The sequence below is a fragment of the Quercus suber genome, unplaced genomic scaffold (assembly GCF_002906115.3).
Source record: "Quercus suber isolate HL8 unplaced genomic scaffold, Cork oak 2.0 scaffold_163, whole genome shotgun sequence".
In the NCBI taxonomy this organism is placed as follows: Eukaryota; Viridiplantae; Streptophyta; class Magnoliopsida; order Fagales; family Fagaceae; genus Quercus; species Quercus suber.
In genome coordinates, this window is record NW_027069624.1 from 215,739 (window position 1) to 237,240 (window position 21,502).

A 21,502-nucleotide genomic window follows, 5' to 3' on the forward strand; every position below is an offset into this window, starting at 1 on the left:
AGAGGAATAAGATGTATTACCAACCATACAAATGACATTAGCGATGATGTTTTTAAGGTCATCTGTGGAAATGCTGAAAGTGCGTCCTGAAGACTTAGTCTGTGCAGAGACAAGAGCCATTGGTTGAACACTCTCAATGTTAGCAACAGTAGTAGCAAAAATTGAAACAGCTGATTTGTTGTGATGATAGCAAGTCTTAATATTATGACCAAAATGTTTGCAAAAATTACAAAAAACGTTTACTGGATTGTCGATGATGATTATTGCAACAAGAATAAGACTTGTCCTTATTCTTCATTTAGAAGCAAAATATGCAAAAATAGACTGCAAAAATGAAATCTATGCAAAAAACTAAGTGAGGAGCACCTGGACTGCAAAAAGTCAACGGTCAACTCCACAAAAAAGTCAACATAGCAGGGAGTCAATGGTCAACCACAATCAAAGTCAATTGAAGATGACGTCAGTAATCAGCGAATGACATGGCAGATGATGTCAGCAAATGACGTGGTAGATTACGTCAGCTAGGGCTGACGTGGCTGATGTCGTCAATTGTTTAGCGCGTGGCACGTGTGAGGTAGCAAAGACAATGCGTGAGACACATGAACTCGATGCAGGGTATACTGGCGGCGCGTGGGAGCGCGTGAGCTATCTGATGAAGCTGATTCTTTTCCGAAGTTGTAGATTAGAGAAAGACAATTTATGGTGGCAACGGCAACAAGATCGGAGCAACCCTGATGGCACGTGAAGCGCATGGAAGATTTTGCCAAAACTTTGACCTGAGCGTGATAGCACTTGAACGGTCAGATGTGCTTGATTCTAGCGACGTCGCGTAGATCAATTGACGGTGTACATGTTGATATGACTTGTGTCTTGATCGAAGGTCATAAGTGAGAGATCCGATGAAGTCAGTGTCTTTGGCGGCGAAGATTTGACCCTGAGCGCCTTTGATAGCGATGGAGCAGTCAAGAGAGGGCACTGAAAAGGCTTATTGACCAAAGAAGTTGAGGCAGCAGAAAATACCTACAAAGACAAAACTACAAGACACAAGAAATTTAGAGCGATGACTCTGATACTATGTTAGAAATACTGAAAAAATGTATTAAATTTCTCTAGTAATAGAATATACATGAGTATCTTTATATAGGAGGCAGATTATGCAGTACAAGTAAGTGTGCTATACAAGTAAACAAGGTGGGCCTAAGCCCACATACCCTAATACACGTTAACATTAATAGTTAGTAAATTCTGATAAGCCAACAAGGTCGACGCCTCCCACCCTGAAACACTTGGAATAAGTGACCGTTCATAGAGGAATCTTTTCTTTCCTGCACCCCAGTCAAATAGTTAGTACATTTAAGTGTGGTGAGCAATTTCAAAATGATACAATTGGCAATATGGCATGAATGAAGCAACAATAAATCTTTAGGATTATGTATTTTCTAATCAATTGGTTAGAAATCTTTTTTCTTTTTTCTCTTGGGTAAAATATTATTTTCATTCCTAAAATTTCACAAAAGTTCATTTTCTAGCCCCTAAATTTTCAAACTTTTCTTTTTGTCACTCAACTTTGCAAAACGTTCTAATTTTCATCATTCCATCTAAATCCATTAATTTATGTACTACATGGCTAACAGAATGCTAACATGGTATTTGACTTAAACTAGACCATTTTATTTAAAAATATATATATGAACACCTGGCTCATAATGATTCACGCTCAAACCAATAATTTTTTAAAAGGATAAACATATCCCTCACTCCCTCAATTGACACAACCCGATAGAAATCCAAATCCCTAGTCTTTGTTAATCAAAATCCCCAAACCTAAAACCCCAAGCCCAACTGTGAAAACCATATTGTCGACCCCAACAGTTCAACGACAACCTCCAAATGCTTGCGTGGCATCTAAGTTTTCATTTTTCTCAATAGTGAAGGAGCTTGTACTGTGCTATTTGAAGAGGAGGATTTATGGACAAATGCTTAAACTTGATATCATTGTTAATCTATGTACAAGTGGGACTTTGAAGAATTGCCTAAAACTAAAGCCTTTTTGTTTTTGTTTTTGAGAAATGTTGACTTGGTTTGTTTGGCTGTTTGATGGGTTTGAAGTCAAACCTTTGCTTGATTATTGATTATGTTCGGAAGTAGTTTGGGTTTGATTAAAAATTGAATCTTTGTTGATAATTCTTGTAAAGTTTGTTTGTTTGCTTAGAATTTTATCTGGGTTTTGGATGAAGTTTGGTTTTTGTTGGGTTTAATTAAAAACTAAATCTTTGTTAAGAATTCTTGTAAGTTTTCTTTGCTTGCCTAGGATTTTATCTTGGTTTAGGATGAAGTTTGGTTTTTTGTTGGGTTTGATTCCAACTGTTTGATGGCAGAATAATTTGTTTTTTTCGTATTTAAAATAGTTGAAAAGTAAGGCCTTTTTCTTTTTCAATGGTTCAACCTAGTCCTAGCCAAAATAACACTTAAGTTCCTACACTAAATCTGATTGATTAATTTTGTTATACATTAATTATTTGGATTTGGATTCGTAGATTTACAGTTACACCATAGATTAATTATGATGCATGTAGTCCGACTTATTTCTCAAAGTATGTTTTATGACTTTTTTTTTTCTTTTTTACTTTTTTTTTTTTTTTTGTCTGGGGAATTTGAATTTGAATCTAGGTTCTTCCCAATAGGAGAATCAAGTATTACCACTAAATTATAAGGATCTTGACCCTTGATAGTAGGTTATTTAACATATGATATATCAAAAAATTAACCATAAACTTGCTAATATGTTTATTACATTCTTAACCATCGTATAATAATCCATTGGTGGGTAGATTCCTTATTTCAACTTCAAGAAACCATTGGATTTTAATATTATATAGTAAGCGAAAAATCCATTTTCATCCCTACATTTTCACAAGATTCCTACTTTGGTCCCTATCTTTTATTTTCACTGCTTTTAGTTCCCAAAATAAAAAATGCAATCTCTTTTTTGTCCCTACCGTCAGTGCCCTAACGACAAAATCCTAGGTGGTAGGCGGAACATCCTATTAACTGACGTAGCGCTGATGTAGCACTAATGTGGCAATTAAAATATTATTAAAAAATATTATTTGGCATTTTAATATGCCACGTCAACATTTTAATTTTTTTAAAAGCCACATCAAATTTTTTTTTTAAAAAAAAATTTAATTTAAAGAAAAACCTTAAATCTAATTAATTTAAAATTTTAATTAAAATTTTCTTTTCTTAATATTCACGTTCTTCAACTTGCTCTTCTTGTTCTTCACAGACCAAACCTAGCAACCAATAACTCAAACACATATCAGAAGATCACAAACAAAAACAGGAAGAAAAAATTAAATAAAATACTAATAGGAAATTTTCTTTATGTTCTTCCCATGTTCTTCCCAAATCCAAGAAGCAACCAAACCAATCTCTAGCAAACCCCAAATCCAAATCCAGCAAACACCGTCCTTCTTGGGGTAAGAGGGACGAAACCCTCATCCTTCCTGTCAATGATAGCATCAGTGTTACTCTTGATCCCGCCCACCTCTGCACCACCACCACCGTCGCCGTCAGCCCTTCCTTTGACCAGGACCGCATGTGTTTCAATGGCAAGGTTCTCTCTCTCTCTCTCTCTCTCTCTCTCTCTCTCTCAATTCTGTGTTTGTTTCTTAGGAAAAAAAAGTTTAAAGAGATTTGAATTGACTTCATGTTTATTATTGATTAATTAATTAGCTTTTTAAGGATACAAACTTCAGATTTTAGCTTTAATGATGGGTAGATTTATTATCATTTAGCCCCCCCAAAAAAGCGTTTTATATTTATTATCAGTTTGGCTGATGAGAAAGTGTTGGAAAATGAAAGAAAAATTGAAATCAAAGAGAAGACATTCAATTGGCACTTATTTCATTATTTGTTGTTTCCAACAGAAGACATTCAAATCTCCTCTCCCTCAACTATCGAATAGTCAAACAAAATGGAAGAGAAGTTGAAGATTTGAATGTTAACTTATTAATCATGTTGGATTATTAATAGTGGTATTTACTATTTAGGTTTTTTTTCCAAAGAAATTATTCTAGCACATAGCATTAGAGCAAAAAAGAAACATACTTACGAACCACCAGTGACACTCCTATTGAAGACCTCTATTGTGTCACCTTGCCCAACATGGTGCCACCGAAAGGACCTATCATCATCCATCACATTCTGCTTGTAAATGAAGAAATAACCCTCTTGCGGAAGACTAAACTGTAGCTTCTCTTGCAACTTCTGCAGCTCCTTCCTCAATTCCCCAACATTATCCGATGCATTCATCTCCACCGGAATCTTCTTCGTCCTGCATTTCGGCAATACCAGCAGCTTCAATTTCTTCGACCTCAACAACGTCGTTGGCCCCAGCCCCGGCCCCAGCCCTGGCGAAGGTGACAATGCTGCCATTGCAGCCGGTGAAGCTGCTGTTGGCGAAGGCCTAAAACTGACATCAATATCCGAATTCTCCGAAATCTCGCATTCACATAAAGACCTGTGGTCTTGTAACTCCGCACTACTCGAATGAATCATCAAACGGTTAACTGGGAGAGCCTCCATTTCTTGAATCTTTTCCTTCAACTTTCCAACTGTGTCGGTTACCTCCATTTCTAGAGGAACATGCATTTTGTACGTCGGGATTTTCACGCTGAGCTGGATTTTCTTTGAGGGCGATGATGAGTTCTCGGGAGATTTGTTGGATTCCGAGGCGGTGATCATGAGTTGAATGTGCGAGTTTTGGAGGATTTCGGTGTGTTCAACGTTGAGGTCGTCTTTGAGGACAATGCCATTGAAGATTAAGGTTTGTTTGGACACGAGTATGCCTTGGTATTTTTTGACCTTTTCTTTGATCTCTGAGATAGTATCAAAGAAACCCACTTCAATAGAGAATGGTCTTCCTCTTTGGGGCTCAAAAATCACATCCATTGCTGGATTAGAATGAAAAGAGAGATCATGAAATAAAGATAGGTATAGGTGGGTTTGTTTTGTGGATTTGTGAAAATGCAATGTAAATGTAGATAATGGAATTTGTTGTAATTGGAGTCTGTTACGGTTCAGTTACACGCAAATAGATGAGGTGGTTAATTTGCTATATATATACAAAAGATTTTAGCTCATATAAATAAGGATTGTAGGTGGGTTTAGGCTTTTAGCTCGTCATTTCTGTTGTGTACTTTGTAACTATTCTCTGAGGAAATAATATACAGAATTCTCCTTCAATTTTCTCTCTTTTTTCTGTTTCAGTAAAATCTTTGTGATAGTTTTGATTCCCCTTTCAGTAATAGTATCTGTCTATCTGATATTGTCTCTAACTAAGAGTCGAGATGCATGCTGATTCTCATTTAATTCACACGCTGATTCTCTTAGAAAGGTTTGGATTTAGTTTGGAAGAGAAGAAAGAAAGAATGTCATTGAAACTATATAATCTAACGGCTGCTTAACAAAATTATCTTGGATGGCACGTATTGAATCTCATCCAATGGAGGCATTACACATACCTCATCACTTTTAAGGAACTGTTGGTTTCAGAATAATTGATAACTTGATGCTGTAGTATATATATTGAGTGGCCATTTTTTTTTTTTTTTTTGAGAAACTATTGAGTGGCCATTTTGGTTTCGCTATTTGGTGGAAAAAACACAATAGCATTCTATAAATGCATATTTTGACATTTGATAAGTTTTCAAAATTGCACTTAACGACCCCACTATTGTGATTTTACACGTTTTTGGGTAGCACTACCCTTCAAGCTACAGTTGCAAAACACACTTATAAAAACAAGTTTTCAAAATGCCCAAAAACATAAAGCTGAATTAAACTAATTTTGAATTGAGAGCTTGAAGCTAAGAGTGAGGACACAAACGCTACACTCGCTACCATGGGCATGAAGGTATGCTTCCATGGCTGCAAAGACGTGGATTAATTTTTGCATAATTGGATAACTAGGGGTGATCAAGCTTAGGTTTAGTGTCAACCTACGGATAGACTTGATCACAACAAGTTTGAAGAATTTAAAACTGCAATCGACCATGGTCATGGAAGTTGTTAACCAACCCTGTAATAGCTTAAATCGATGGTACAATACTCAAATCTATGGATCGTCTCAATCAATTGCAATTGATGGTCCAATACAAAAATCTATAGATCGTCTTGAAATGCTACTGATCTTGTAGCATCTTGACGAGAGAGCTAGAGATTTGGGTGGCATCACCATGAGATGATGGAGATCCCAAGATCTCTGTTGAAGCTCATACAAAGATCAAGCCGAACAAGAACGATGGCATGACAATGACGGGGAATGCATGGTATTGGGAAATGCTCTTTAGACAGGTTAAGTTTGTTAAATTTCAATGTGGAGAAATAGATATTCAACCTGATATGATTGGGTTTTGTTGATTTTAACTGATTGTTGACCAAAACAACTTTCGGAGCCGGCAGATTTTAGATTGGGTGGCTCCGAGTCAGACAAGTGCGGGTGTGGTTGATCAGCCATGTGAGGAACAAGTAACTAGCCTTCCTAACTAGAAAAGCTCATCAAATCAAACATTATTTTCGTTCATACTCATATGGTAAACCAAGCCCATCATTGTGGGTTCTTTGTCAGCAATACAACCACAACAAACAAACTAGTCACTTAATCCACTTCTATCCTATTGTATTGGGCAATTTGACATTAGTTTTCCTGATAGTAGTGTACATATAATATAAATACCCAGGGAATTTTAAACCACACATAAGAACCTTTGCATTTTCTACAATAAAGCATCCACATTTCATTGACCACACCTTAGAATTTAGACAAGACCCCAGTGTACTCTGTTGAGAACACTTGTATTTTTTAAAATAACTCTGACCAAGTTTTGCAGCTTACAAATCATGTTCTTCTATGGTCATATGGATCTATGCATCAAATCATGTTCTTACAAATCATCAATTCATGTTTTTAAAATATTCATAAATATTCATCTAATACAGTGCAAAGGCATATGCAACTAAACCACATTTAATATTCACAGTAAAGAAAATATGTGAAGAAAAATAAGAGCACCCAGTAACGAAGGAATTTTAGTATATATACATTAAGAATGTCAGAAATCTTGGAAAGTATAAAGCTGTACTTGTCGTGGCCAAACTTGACCATAAACATCTTTCTTGGTATATCCCCGATCCTAAGACCAGGGTACATCTGCAGAGGAAATAAAGTTAGATGAGACCCGCATAAGCACAGCAATGGCTGAGAGGCAGAGCATACCTTCAGAAGTATATGGTTGAGGAGGGAGTTCGTAAGGCACGGGTAATGGAATTACATCAGATGAAGAGTCTGAATTTCTGCTTCCTTGCCAAGTCAGAGTCACTAGTTTCGTTCTCCGTACTTCAGAATTTTCTAATGATCTGCATTTATCCTGAAACTCACAGAAATTTTCTTTTGGCTATGTTTCTTCTTTCAATAATCATCTAAATGTAATACAATAGGTTTAAATATTCAGATGACTTAAAGACTCACAAGCCAGGATATAGCCATTACCTCCTTTATATCCCCATTACTTGTACAAGAAAATCCAGAACCATATCTTTCAAAAGAAGATGGCAAAAATAGCACTCCCAGCTGAAAGTATCACACATAGGAAACCATAGAATTACAATGTCAACCCCTCAGTTGGAGCAAAGAGTAGGAAAAGATTCAATGATTTGTTATATAAACATTTTTTTAAAGCTTTGGCCGAAGGGTGAAGAGAAGATTTGAACTGGCGACTTCTACTTCATGAGGTGTGTTTTCTAGCCGATCGTGCTATCCCATGGGATTATGAGTTGTAATATAAACATTAATTCAAAGATAAACAGATTGGGACAGATGAGTTTTAAAATGAAGTTGTTCATATTCAGTATAAACTTTACATGTGTATCTCAATTCTAATATTTCAGATAGTGATGTTATTGATATACATGCCTCATAAGAACGGATCATCAACTGAGAATTATTTTTCTGGAGAGCTCCCCAGGCAGCTTTGCTAAGATTTGATGAAGTCAACAATAACCAACTGTTGCAGAAAACAATAGGTTCACAGTTGATGCTTAAAATATAAAAACAGGCACAAAAATAGGCATAATACGAACTCTTACGCGAGTTTCTGAGCATTATACCGGGTGAATGTCTTTATATGTGGCATTGCACGACTGGAACATTGAAAAGAATGATTATAAGTTAAAATACTTCAAAGAAACAAAAAAAATGGTGAGGGCTAATGTTTTCTAATACAAAGTAGGAACACTAAATACTATGAGTTGTTGTGTCAGATAATAGAACATACCTAAGATAACAAAAATGAAAAAATTATTTTGTTTTTTTGTTATCATGTTAGTAAATGGGTATGAATAACAGAATACAAGTTAGTAATTGACAAAAGTTTCATTCTACTAGACTTTCAATTAAAAAATACAACCTTAATTAGCATTTTGATGGTCTGAACTGTCTCTAGTGATGAGATATACATACCAGCGACCAGTGTGGCTTGCCTTCCACTTTGCCCAATACTACTTCAAGAATTCTTTCTCCACGTTCTTTAGTGGACTTGGAATGGCATTTCCAGCTGCATAACCCCCGGGAAAGAAAGAACAAAATAAATAAATAAAATCACACTCGAAAGTATTAGGGCCTGTTTGGCAGTCCTCTCAAACACAAAACTACACATTTTAAACAATATTATACACATTTTTACACATTTTCACCCACACGCATATCAAAAACATTCAAACAACATTACTCAAACTAACCCACCAAACAAGCCCTAAAATGTAAGCAGTGGATAGATAGAATAATCTAATATGGATTGCATACTCTCAAATTGACACAAGAAACTTGAGGCTACTTCATCTCTACTCCGCAGTTATTTCTTGAAATGAAATTGTCAACTCAAGCCAACTTGACTCAGTTTTTGTGAATTCATTAATTGGTCTTCTTTTTTACACATGATTAAATTATCTTAAGCAACTATTTGTCATCTTTTCATCAATAAGAGACACTCATATCTTTAAATAAACTAGTAAGTTACCCGTGCGATGCACAGATAATGTTATAATAGTTAATGCAATTTTTTATGAAGAATATTGTACATATATTATAACATATTTGTTATAAAACTTTGTTAGTATTGAGTTTATCATAAGAAGTAACAATTATAAATTGCAAACACATATTCATTATAATTATTTGGTTGAAGTAATCAGCAAAAAAAGAATCAACTTTAGAGCAATATTGTATAACAAAAGTTGATAAAAGCATGGTAACATTCCATATTATTGATATTCATTTTATGATGTAATAAAGAGCTTTATAAAAGTTGATAAAAGCATGGTAATTCATTCCATATTATTGATATTTATTTTGTGATGTAATAAAGAGGTTTATTGCGATATTTTGTTTTTTTGTTTCTTGAATGCTTTGGTTTTTTGAAGTATGTCGACGCTTGTAAAGCATGTTCAGGGGTATGTTATCATCATCTATTTCTTCATCTTCAACGTTTGAAGTTTGGTCCATCCTTATTTGTTCAATTTCCAAGCTTTTATCATTTTCTCCTTTTGTTCCATCATTTGTTCCTTTTGTTGCATCATTTGTGTTGATGATTGATGAAATGGCACTGGAAGATTCTTGGCTGGATCTTATGAAGATTGTGCTGGTAGGTTTGTTGTGGCTAAGATTTTGCATAGGTATCTGCATTCATATTAAATTTAAGCATGTTATTTACATCAGTATAGCATAGAGAAAGAAATAATCTAGCATACTGGCTTTATTATTATTATTATTTTGTTTCATACCTTTTTCTCATTTGAAGGTGCATCAAAAATCTTAGCAACTGTGTAATTTTCAAAACCATCCTTCAGATTGAATTCATTCAAGTGAAGTAGAAAAATGTATTGTCTTCCTAAAATTTTCTTAAGATCACGTGGGATTCCTTCTTCAATATCAATCTGCATATTAAGAAATTTAATTTATATTATAATCTATAGTTTTACAATAAATTTATTAATTTAAATCTCGGTTTGTTTTTCAGCAAGATCTTTTGCAGATTTATTTAAGATTTTCTAAGCATCTCGATCAAATATGACAAAAGTTGTCTTGTCAGTTGAATCAAAAACTTCAATTTGAATCCTGTATCTGAAGTATTTGGCAATTGTATAGTAATTATAGTGAGATGAATGTGTTTTAAAAAAAAAAAAATAAAATAAAACTTTGTAGTTAATGTGTGTGCCTTTAACCTTGGGATGGGCAGATTTGTTTTTGTTTCACATTTTGCGCACCAAAACGATCTTGATTGTGGTTTGACCTCTTTTCCACATAACACGCATGAAATATAATACCAACTCATTGTTGTATCAATGTTGCTTATTGTTGCAACACAATAGCAGTTAACATCTTGCAATGAATTTTGAAGTTAATATATATATTTTTTTAAAGTAAATGATGTATTATTATATTTTCGTGTAAATGATGAGTCTACTTTGAAATGATTAACAAACCTGTTTTGTAGGATCCCATTGAATGCATTTGAGCTCTGGTATTGTCTTCATATTGTTTGAAGAAAAAGCCTCCTCTGAAAACTGTTTTGCATGTATTTTTGGTATTTCTTGTATAGGATCATGTTTTTTACCATTCCTATCATTGAATTTTTAAAAAGGAAAAAAGAATGTAAATGGTATTTTGTGAGATCATAAAAAATGCTATTTATCATTTTTTTTTTGTTATCAATAATTTTTAAAATATGCACCTGTCAATTATTTCAGCAACCTCGGGAATCTCAAGATTTAGATATACTTTTGTTGCACTGGTTGATGACAAAGAGAATTTGCCTACAAAAATTGCAGAATACATTATAATAAACAAAATCTTATTGAATTGAAATTGAGAAAAAGGAAGACGTGTTTTTAATGGGAATGAAATTCTCTAAAAGTATCATTAGATTGTTTTGAAAATGAATAAGTTGGAGTATAAAATATTTATAATTAGTGATTACATTTCTCATTGTAAAATTTATGGCCTAAGATTAGTATCCAATATACTTATTAACTTGATAGCAGTACTAAGAATATTAAAATTGATAGTTGGTAACGTTATTTAGTTATACTTACCTCCAAATGATTTCACAATAGTCGAAGTTGCAATTAAGACAAAAGGTCCTGGATTGTTCTTATATACATCTTCATCAATTTGCCAAACACTTGTTCCCCATAGTGAAAGCCTAATTTCTTTTCCCCTGGTATAGTTAAAATCATTGAGGGTTTTTTTGTTATTAGTAATTTTTTTTTTTTATAATTTATTTTTCTATATAAACATATAATGACATCAATATCACATCAGAAAATTTGTCTTACTCTTTCAAAAGCAATTGTAGATTGCGCAATTTTCTTGGTGCGCCATTAACTTGAGGCTCTTCAACATTTCCAACTGCTATCAACTTTCCAATAACATCTATTTATATGAAATTATCTAGTTAGGTTATTTTGAATCATTAATTTAGGATACAACTATATTAGAGGAATTGTGAAATAGTTGCAGATTTATATTTACCTATTAAATATGTGTAGTTGTAACATTGGTTAGGGGGGGGGGGGGGGGGGGAGAGAATAGGATGTCATTATGTTAGAAAGAAATATGACTCGCTAGAATAACCAACAAATTTTTGGAGTCACATGACCAACCTTTTACCCTCCATTTGGTCTTCAAAAAATACAATTCAAAGGAAGAAAATGTTTGTAATTGTTTGAAGATGCATAAGAAAGAACATACTTATCACATTTTCCTCTCATTTCCTAGTTATTTCAAGAGCCAAACAGATCCTTTTGAAAAGTCCTATTATGATCCATAACTTAAAAGAAAAATGATTATTCTGATGATGAGTACATGAAAATAAATGGGAATTTGGGATTGTTAACCATCTTGTAGATTTCAGCAAAAAAATTATCTGAAAAATGTGATACTTGAGAGTATCTAAAACATATAATTATTTACCTTCCAAGAAAGTATCTGTATTGCTGCAATACACCTGGAGTTCTCCTCATTGTTAAGTCCTTGGACTTCAAAAAATTAAGTCGTATCTTATCCCGCTGCAGCACCACATTGCTTTTCATTCCTTGCCATAACTCTCCAGCAAAAGAATTTTCCACCGTTCCAGCATCAGCATGATTGAGTTCATTAGCTGGAATTACATCTATTGAAGACCTAGCAATTCTTGCAGCTTTCAGCTTCATATCAGGGGGTATTGAATACCCATTATGAAGCATCCAACAGAAAGGTAGATCTTCATGACTTACTCCTGAGCTGCCACCTGGCATCACTATACCCTCCAAAATGTCAATGAAATAGTCTGGAGGATTTATTCGCTCTGGGATATTGATCCCAAGGCCAGCAAAGTAATCTTCAACTTTCTTCACTGGTCCATGATAGGCTGTAAGACCACCTTTTGCCAGAAGTATTAAATCATCAAACATCTTGAACAAGGCATAGCTGATGCAGAAATTTCACCCATTAATAAATGACAGAAGAAAAGTAAAATCAAAATCAAACTGAAAATATTCCATAGAATCTAAGATGAGATTTATGATGTCTTTCTTAATCAAAATTATAGCTCATAAGAATTAGCCAAGCCTATATAGGATCAGATAAGCATTCAAAGAAACTTTATAACTTTATAGGCAGGGACGAAACCAGATATTTAACTTAAAAGGGGGCCAAAATATGAATAAATTTTTTTTTTGATCATTCAAGATTAAGAAAATACATGAAATTTAAAGCTAAAGTAATACTTAAAAAATAAAACTAGTATCCAGTAAGTATTAACAAAATAATATATACAAATAATTGTTTTTTAATATATTTCAACTTGATCATTTATGATATATCAAAATGGAACTCGACCTTCATTTTGTATCATTAAATTCATCTATGACTAATTTATGTACTAAAACTCACAACAATTTCCCTTTTTATGTACAAAATGAAAGCATCTATTAGAATATCATTTTATATATATATATATATAAATAATGTACAAAATATTTATTTATTTATTTTGTAGCAAAACCTAATTTTGGTAATATGCATGATAGTAAATGTTTGCTCCATAGTTACAATAAAAATTAGGTGGAGCTAGACAACATAGTAGCACCCAAATTCTAAAAACCCAAACTTTTTGAGTCATCTTACTCATGGTGCTACTACCATTTTTTCTCCCCCAATCATATTTGACCACTTCAACAATTGTGAAAATTGTTGTGAAAAAAGTTGTGTCCATGGTATTATTATTTAAATTTTGAGTTCAATTTGGAGGGGGAGACAAAAATGAAAATTTTGAACCAAATCTATTATATAATATATAGTAGCATATATTAGTAAAAAAAAAAAAAAAATCAAAATCCAGGGGGGCCATGTTCCCCCCCACCCCCCGCGGCGGTCTATATGTAGTTGTCATTGTTTATAGTTAGGTACCTGTAAATCNTTGTAGCAATACTACTCATGTTAGTCGCCAAGTTGAAGTAAGATTAAATATTGCTAACAGTGTAATTAGTTACTTGAATATAGGTTCTACTGCTATTATGTTTACTAGATATTATATTTCTGTTGATATAATTACATAGCCTACCCCATTGTTAAATAATTATTAAAGAAACTAATATAGAATATTTTGTTTCTTGCTTCCTTAATTAATTCTAATTAACAGCCAATTATATTCATATTAAATCATATACAAAGATCTGTTTTACTAGATGACACAACAAGTAGCTATACTGCAGTGATTGGATTACATAAGAACTCTTAAACATTATCAGTTTGTAGTGATTGGATAATATAAGAATCTTAAACATTATTATCTGATTCCTTGACTTTAGCCGGAGATACGTTAGCTAAAGTTGATGTTGTCTCAATAGTTATTTGAGTTCAATTTCTTATGTTTCATTAGTTATAATGTGTTACCTACTAGTTTGTTGGTTGTAGGAAAAGAGAGTTCCAAGCTTCACCAAGAAGAGAGCTGGGAGGTCTGAATAGGGAGGGTATTCTTTGTTGGTTTGCACAGAGTTATATGTCAACTACAAGAACACATGCAAAAGATTGATAAAGATAGAGTTGATCAAGATGAGTTAGTTGTACACCACAAGGAGGAGAAAAAGTTGAGGATTGCATTGTTGTTATAGTGGGTTGCATTTGTAATTACTGAGACTCTTATGATATGGTGCAATGGGGCTAGAGTGGAGCACAAAAAGATTTTGCCAAAAGTTTAGCTAATTTGGATCAACTTTACATTTTAATGTTATTGTTATGATTTGTAATGTACTTTATCACCCATTTGATGGATTGTCTATTTTGAAAGATTAAAATAAATAAATAAACATGGCACTTTGTTCATGAAATCTCAAATTGTATATTTTGAAGGAATTCTAACATTGCTTTATACAAGTATTCCAACTCTTGAGACAACAACAGCATTTTCATCATAACCAGATATAGCAGAAGCAAAGTTGGCTCCTACAATGATTAAAGCTTATGTGTAATTGAAAAGCCATTAACTTGAACCATATATTTACATTGTACTCAGTCATCATTCATGATTTCTATGCAACTATTCTTTCATTAATGCATCACATTGCCATCAAGGTCTATTACAAACTAATCAGCTCATAACTAGCAAATTTTCCAAGTAGTTTGTACTAAATTACAATGTAACTATAGCAAAGATGCTTATTCCAGGAAGTGAGTTTCCACACATCTGAGAACAATTTCATGAACAAAAAAACAACCTGCATAATTTCATTCCATAATATCACCTCCCATATTTTGGCGTTGCCATCAATACATTTACCAAATTATCTAAGGTTTCACATCCATGTTAATTAATGGTGGTGCAAAAGGTAAAAAAATGTTATACACTTGGTTCTTTTTTTGCATTCTTAGAAAATACACAATTAGTGGTATCCAAAAATAGACTATACAGTTTGTCTATGTCATGCTTCTTTTTGATCATGGTGTGCTTAGTGGGGCTGCCGTGCTTCTGAAAGTCTTCTTGTAAATAGGCTGACTAACAGGTCCACATTTTGGTGGCCTTCTCTTCCCTTTAGGATGGGCCACATTTTCATGCTTCTCACCAACAAAAAATGCCCTCCCCTGCTCAAACCTCCCAGCCATCTTCCTTGTGAAGCTTGGAACTTTCTTTCCCTACAACAAACAAACTAACAGTATTTCTTTTCCACAATTAATCTACATAACGTAAACATTTACACAAATCTGAAACTAAAAAACACAAAATCCAAAACACACAAGTCCCAAAATATGAAACCTAAACCACAAATTACTTACAGTCGCTGTCAGGTTTCCTTCTTTCTTTGGAACAGGTCACATGGTGGCTGATTTGTCTTCAATTAGTGGGTTTAGGTGTTTTAACTGTGACTGTCAATGATGGCTTATCGGGTTAGCCACAAAGTCATAAAAAAGAAGACAATGCATAACTATCGTTCACCTTGAATAACCATATCATGCACATATAGAAAATAATATATAAGAATGAAATGTACTATTGCATAAAATTTTCATCATTTGCATATAATAAGTTTAACTAGAAGTTACTCAAACATACACAAAATCTATTAAGTTTGAGTAACTTCATTAGTTACAATAGTTTTCCAAATTGACAGCTATAATTAATGTTTAGCTATACAATCACTTATCCAAATTTTCAGCTATGCTAACTAAAAAATTTTCAAGTAAAAAATACCATCCAAGATGTTCTTCCACTGTGTAACAGAACAAAACTTCACATCCATCTCTGCACCATGAAAAAAAATTATATCAACAAAAATATAATGTATACTAAACATAATAATAGAACCTATATTCAAGTAACAAAGTACATGGCTAGCACTATATGATCTTAGTTCAGCTTGGCGATCAACATGAGTAGTATCATTATATGATCTTACTTCGGCTTGGCAACCAACATGAGCAGTATCGTACATTAGTTACAGGGAACCATCAATATTAATCTAGGCAGCCCAATTCCATGTAAAGTTTATAGACATTGATAATAAATAGGATACAAACTAAAACAAGGAATAATAGCTATTAAACCCCAAACTCACAACATGAATAGCATCATAAATTAGCTACAAGGAACCATCAAAATTAATATGTAAAGTTTATAGACATTGATAATAAGATAGTAATACAAATTAAAAACAATGATAGCAAATAAACCCCAAACTCACAATTCCAAACCCCAACTCTAAGTCCCCATTAGATCCGTCTCTTCCCTAATTAAAAACACCCAAATTTCACCCCTATAACAGACCTGCAAAGCCGAATCCATCATCATACAAATCTTACAACGTCACATGTTCTCATCCCATAACAAAATAAAACCATTTCAGGTAAGATTTGGTTATAAAAATAAGAAAGATTATGGTGCCAAATCCAACGTCATAAAAAGATAGACCCATTTTCAGTAAGAATAGAAAAATACAAATAAGATGTAAAAATAATAAATAAATAAATAAATAAATAGAAAAAGAGAAGAAACCTTTTTCGGGATAACAGAGGTTGGAAACGGCAAGAAAGCTTATGGCTTTGGGGTTGTAAGCAACGAGAATGAGAGATGATTTTGAGGTTTTTTGACCAGACAAAGGCCGATCTTTTCGGAATTGGTTATGTCCAACAGCTCCAGTGACGATGCTAGGCAGTGGCTATGGAGGTTTGGAGGTGAGAGAGCGGTGCGAGAGAAAGCAGAGACGTAGAGAAGATTTTGATTTTCAAAAAAGGAAAAATGCGTGTTGTTGTTTTGATGGCGGGGCTTTGAAATTTTTTGGGGCTTTTTGTCTTTTATTTTAATTTAATTAAGCTACTTATTTGTAATTTATAATACATATGTCAATTTTCTATTGGACCTAGAAACACCACACTGATGCTGAGTTGGAGTTTCAGAAACAGCATATACTTTCTCGAAGAGTGGAGGCGAGTGCCGCGCCCATTAATAGCAAGAACTTCATTTAGCTTACCAAATTCACCCATTTACTTAAATTGTGCTGACTTTTCATAACCAAACGAAATCAATATAATAAGATTCAAAATCCAATTTTCTTTTCTTTCCATGCTTTTTTTTTTTTTTTTTTGGAGCAAACAGAGTGGGATCACTCACCAATCCCTAATGCAGAAGCTGGACTGGTTGCCAATATCCTGACCAATAACAGCAGTCAGATTGGAAATCTGACTGGAAACGACCTGTGTGATAAGAGGAAGAACTGCAGGGTTATCAAATTGGTTATTGTTGTAGTCATTCACATCTTGGCATTGGACCAAGTGTACCAAACTTAAAACTAGAGCAGCTGAAGTTAGAATTGTCCTCAAGTTAAAAACTTTGAGGTTCTTTAAGCTCATTTGGACAATGGAACATGTATGAGGATTGGAAGTAAGTTTTGAAATAATGAAACTAACAAAGATTCTGAGCTCATAAAAGGGTAATTGAGTTTGCAGAATGTGAGTCTTTTTTTGTGTTGTGGAGAGATCCAGAGAGGAACCGAACTTGGGTTTTGGCAGTTTGGTCCTTTTCTGGGGTCTGGCGGGACTAGTAATGATTCATTACTAGTCCCGCTACTAATGATATGCGACTATGTGGGGGCTTCACTGTTTCAAGAGTCAATGTGAAACAGCGGGAGTGATACACGGAAATGAGAATAGTTAAGAGAGAGAGAGAGAGAGAGAGAAGCAGAAGTGAAGAAAATATGGTGGGACCAAGTAGAGAAACCACGTCCTAACGACTGGCCTTGCCGGCTTTCAGTTTCAGACATGTTTAGTATTCTTGTTTTATTGATGGTTGGAACTTGGAACATGAACAATATAGATGGAAGAAGTAAATTTAAAGTTTCACCTATAATCTAAATTAAAACTGTGTGTAGGATTAGGATGTTTTCATGTGCAGATGCCAGTTGGAGATATATAAAATTAATTAATTAAAAAAAAATCTCCTTAGTTTAATTAAAATAAGATATAGGATAAGTGGATAAAAGAAAGGATGTCAAAGAAAAAAATAAGTAAGAAAAAAAATTGTAATTTCTTTTCTCATTGTGATTGATGTATATTACAAGTAATGTTAGGGATGGATTGATTTATGTAAAAATGATATACCAATCACAACTTATTATCACACAAAATTGAAAAAAAGTGAATTTTTTTTTTTGCTTCTCAAACATTGCCAAAATAAAAGAAGATAAAAGGTTGGAAAACAAAGGAAGATTGTGTAATTTTTATGCCGATACAATATTTGAGGGAGAGAATAACAAAAGGGCCATATATCCTTTCTTGCTGTTGAACAAATTAATAATGAGAATTAAATTTTGTTTGCAAATCTTAGAAGAGCAGATAGGTGAGGAAAGGCTGGTTTTAAAAGGAGGAGAAAAAGTGGCATTTAGAAGGAAAAGTTAAGCCCAGAGAAGGGAAAAAAAAAAGTTACATACATAAACTATTTTACAATATTTTTATAAACTGCTTAGTAATTTTCAAATAATTATTGATAAATATAAATGTGATGTTAGTAAACTGCTTAGTAATTTTCAAATAATTATTGATAAATATAAATGTAATGTTAGTAGTTGACCCATATTAGAACTAATAAGAATTTACTAAATTAATAGTTTGTAAAAATATTGTAAAATAGTTTATGACTATAACATTATTAAAAGAGAAAAAGGGTGGCATTCAAATGAATTATATCATAGGTGAGCAAGTTTTGGCCAAATTTAAGGAGCCTGAAACCAATTAATTAAAGTTGAGACACTAAAGACAAACCCACTGAAAGACGGAAAATTATTAGGTACTCTCGAAGTACCATAAATGCGTACTCTTTCATTTTACATAAATTGTGGATTTCACTATGAATTTAATTAGTGAGACTTACTATTCATATGAAAAAATGGAGTACGTATTTATGGTACTCCGAGAGTACACAATAATTTTCCTTGATAGACATACAGCCCATATGTAATCTTTAATTATTTTTTTCCCCTCTGGATAAACTAATCTTTAATTTGTTTTATAATAGTTCTCTCAACTAAAAAAAAAAGGTTATTTTATAATATAGTTTTGGATTTCAAAGTATCAATTTGTTTACCGCAATTCTCCTGGACCTCCCTGCTTGTAAGGTTTATAAGGTCAGATACTCAGATGTAAACAAACAAAAAACATGTCGTATACTTGACCAAGACAACCCCATGTTAATGGTGTTAGAGGGCCTATCCAATGTAACCCTTCAAAAAATAAGTATAGCTATATTACCATCTATATATAAATATATATATATATACACGCACATGAGAAAATTCAATTAGATTTTAAATGAATTCTCAATTTTGCGCCACGTGTTCCATTTAATTTTATGTCAAGTGAATTATTAAATATAAAAATCGAAGAGTTCAAATCTATTAGATTTAATCTAATTAGATTCTAAATTGAATTTCAATGGGAGTCTAATTTTCTGCCACGTGTTTATCTAAGTTTTTAATTTTTGTGGCAAGTGAATTATTTAGTGCAAAAATAAAAAAGTCTAAAACTAATTAAATTCTAAATTATATATAATAATAATAATAAGAAACCATTACATATTTTAGAAATGTAAGGTTTAAAAAAAAGTGTAAACTGATAATATGTATAATTTGAACTTCTTCTAAAAATTTTATATAATTTAAACCATATAATTGTAATTATTTTTAATTGTATCTGTGCATATGCACGATGCTACATACTAGTATATAATTAAAGTCAAAGTTGAGAGAAAAAACAATTACATTTTAAATTGGATTCCAATTGTTATCTAATTTTGCGCTACATGTCTTATCTAAGTTTTTATTTTTTATTTTTTTATTTAATTGTTTTAAGCGAGTTAATGTTGTGCAAAAGATAAAGAGCTTGGTCTATATCTATATATATAATTAAAGTCAAAACTTAGAGTAAATTTAATTAAATTCTAAATTAGAATTCAATTGTGGGCTAATTTTGTACTATTTGTTTACTCAAGTTTTTTAATCTTTACGTCAAATGAGTTAGTAAGTACAAAATGCTAAGAATTTGATAGTAATGAACTATAAAATTTATAAAATAAAAACTCAAACACATATACTCAATAAAAATCACCACACAACAAAGATCATCACATGTTCTATCTTATTAAAAATTAGAAAAAAAAAATGATCATAAGTAGTATTAAATTTAGGTAAGAATTTTAATGTATGACTAATTACGTTTACTTTTGAAACTTATTAAAAATTAGAAAAAAAATGATCATAAGTAGTATTAAATTTAGGTAAGAATTTTAATATGTAACTAATTACGTTTACTTTTGAAAAAAATAATAAATTGACTAATATATATATATATATAACCAAAACCTCTGACTTTTGGTTGACCTCTCCACAATTTTCCACATTAGCATTTTTTATTTATATTTTTTAATTTGATTTAATTCAAAAGAGAGAGAGAAAGAGAGAGAGACTCCTGTTAGGATTCTCTCTTATATATATAAAGCATTTACCTCTATTTTCTTTGTGCTTTCCTTTGATTTGATCCCTTATGCCCAGCTTTTATGTTTCATAACTTAAATTTAAGGTTACACAGCGTCTCATCTCATGAAACGCTCTAGCTAGGATAATAGTCATTGGAATCTATTTTATGGCATTATCATGCCATCATCAGCATTACTTTATTATTATTATTATTATTATTATTATTATTATTATTATTATTATTATTTATAAGAAGTAGGTTAATTACTTTGTTCTTCTGATTGATTTTTTCTTTTCTCTTTATATGTATTTTTTGTGTGCAAATTGGTCTCTACTATTATTGCTGTAGTTGGCTGCATACACTTAAATTTATTGAATGACCCAGTTACTCCAAGTGAGTGCCTAATTTTTCTTTCGATAATGCTGAAGGGATTTAAGTTCTAGACATTTAAGGGTTTTAATGGCATGAGTTATTTTCAATTTAAATTCCACACCAAAAGCATTCCAATTTTGTTGGCAAAGTTCTGCCCCCTTTGCCTTTTTTTACTAAAATATTTTTGTGGAAAAAAATATACTCAATTCTATGTAACCCACCACCTCACAGAATCTAAAAAATGTTGTATGTGGTTTCTCGCAAGGCGGTGAAAGTTCTTAAAAGGGAAGATTTACATATACAAATGTTCTTTGTTAACTTAAATTTGTTAAGAGTTTCATCATCTTTTTACTATTCTGGGTTAAAAAGATAAAGAAAAAAAAAATCATAATATGCTTTGAGCCATATTATTAATAGAAGGTGAAACATATTTTTTTTGAAACAAGTATTTATTTGAGCAAAGTAAAAATATATAAATTTTGTTAAATTATCCTGTGCATAGCACGAGTTAGCGACTAGTTATTTATATTTTCATGATAAAAATTGTGTTTAATTTTAAATGTATTCATG

The 21,502-nt window shown here is 32.4% G+C and overlaps 2 protein-coding genes and 2 long non-coding RNA genes across 7 annotated transcripts; all 4 read right to left on the reverse strand.

Annotated features, from left to right (window-relative positions):
• Positions 1 to 3,975: 3,975 nt before the first annotated feature.
• Positions 3,976 to 4,956, reverse strand: LOC112025802 (ubiquitin domain-containing protein 7SL RNA1). The gene has a single exon (XM_024058493.2). The coding sequence runs from the start codon at positions 4,954 to 4,956 to the stop codon at positions 4,114 to 4,116; it is 843 nt and encodes a 280-aa protein (XP_023914261.1). The 3' UTR covers positions 3,976 to 4,113.
• Positions 4,957 to 7,023: 2,067 nt separating this feature from the next.
• LOC112025795 (tyrosyl-DNA phosphodiesterase 1-like) lies at positions 7,024 to 8,610 on the reverse strand. 2 transcript variants are annotated; one of them, XM_024058484.2, is made up of 6 exons: positions 8,525 to 8,610; positions 8,152 to 8,205; positions 7,979 to 8,069; positions 7,556 to 7,636; positions 7,283 to 7,433; positions 7,024 to 7,216 (listed from the first exon to the last, which is right to left on the reverse strand). In XM_024058484.2, the coding sequence occupies exons 2-6, from the start codon at positions 8,196 to 8,198 to the stop codon at positions 7,200 to 7,202; spliced, it is 387 nt and encodes a 128-aa protein (XP_023914252.1). In that variant the 5' UTR covers positions 8,199 to 8,205; positions 8,525 to 8,610; the 3' UTR covers positions 7,024 to 7,199. The 2 variants fall into 2 exon arrangements, with proteins under 2 accessions (XP_023914252.1, XP_065633806.1); XM_065777734.1 differs by having other exon boundaries at positions 8,173 to 8,205; positions 8,525 to 8,602.
• Positions 8,611 to 9,625: 1,015 nt separating this feature from the next.
• Positions 9,626 to 10,334, reverse strand: LOC112025810 (uncharacterized). Its single transcript, XR_010630558.1, has 3 exons — positions 10,285 to 10,334; positions 9,844 to 9,996; positions 9,626 to 9,739 (listed from the first exon to the last, which is right to left on the reverse strand). It is a non-coding gene; the product is annotated as an uncharacterized LOC112025810 (long non-coding RNA).
• A 4,472-nt stretch (positions 10,335 to 14,806) lies between these two features.
• On the reverse strand, positions 14,807 to 16,857 carry LOC136069334 (uncharacterized). 3 transcript variants are annotated; one of them, XR_010630567.1, is made up of 3 exons: positions 16,590 to 16,857; positions 15,789 to 15,839; positions 14,807 to 15,463 (listed from the first exon to the last, which is right to left on the reverse strand). It is a non-coding gene; the product is annotated as an uncharacterized LOC136069334 (long non-coding RNA). The 3 variants fall into 3 exon arrangements; XR_010630569.1 differs by lacking the exon at positions 16,590 to 16,857 and adding an exon at positions 16,362 to 16,541; XR_010630568.1 differs by lacking the exon at positions 16,590 to 16,857 and adding an exon at positions 16,279 to 16,541.
• Between the last annotated feature and the right edge of the window lie 4,645 nt (positions 16,858 to 21,502).

What these genes read in the sequence shown, in the direction of transcription:
- LOC112025802 (XM_024058493.2), bottom strand. Translation starts at nt 4,956, where the DNA reads ATGGATGTGATTTTTGAGCCCCAAAGAGGAAGACCATTCTCTATTGAA.
- LOC112025795 (XM_024058484.2), bottom strand. Translation starts at nt 8,198, where the DNA reads ATGCCACATATAAAGACATTCACCCGGTATAATGCTCAGAAACTCGC. An exon ending in TGATGATCCGTTCTTATGAG is followed by an intron (nt 7,637 to 7,978) that starts GCATGTATATCA and finishes TGATACTTTCAG; the next exon opens with CTGGGAGTGCTATTTTTGCC. An exon ending in GTAATGGGGATATAAAGGAG is followed by an intron (nt 7,434 to 7,555) that starts GTAATGGCTATA and finishes TGTGAGTTTCAG; the next exon opens with GATAAATGCAGATCATTAGA.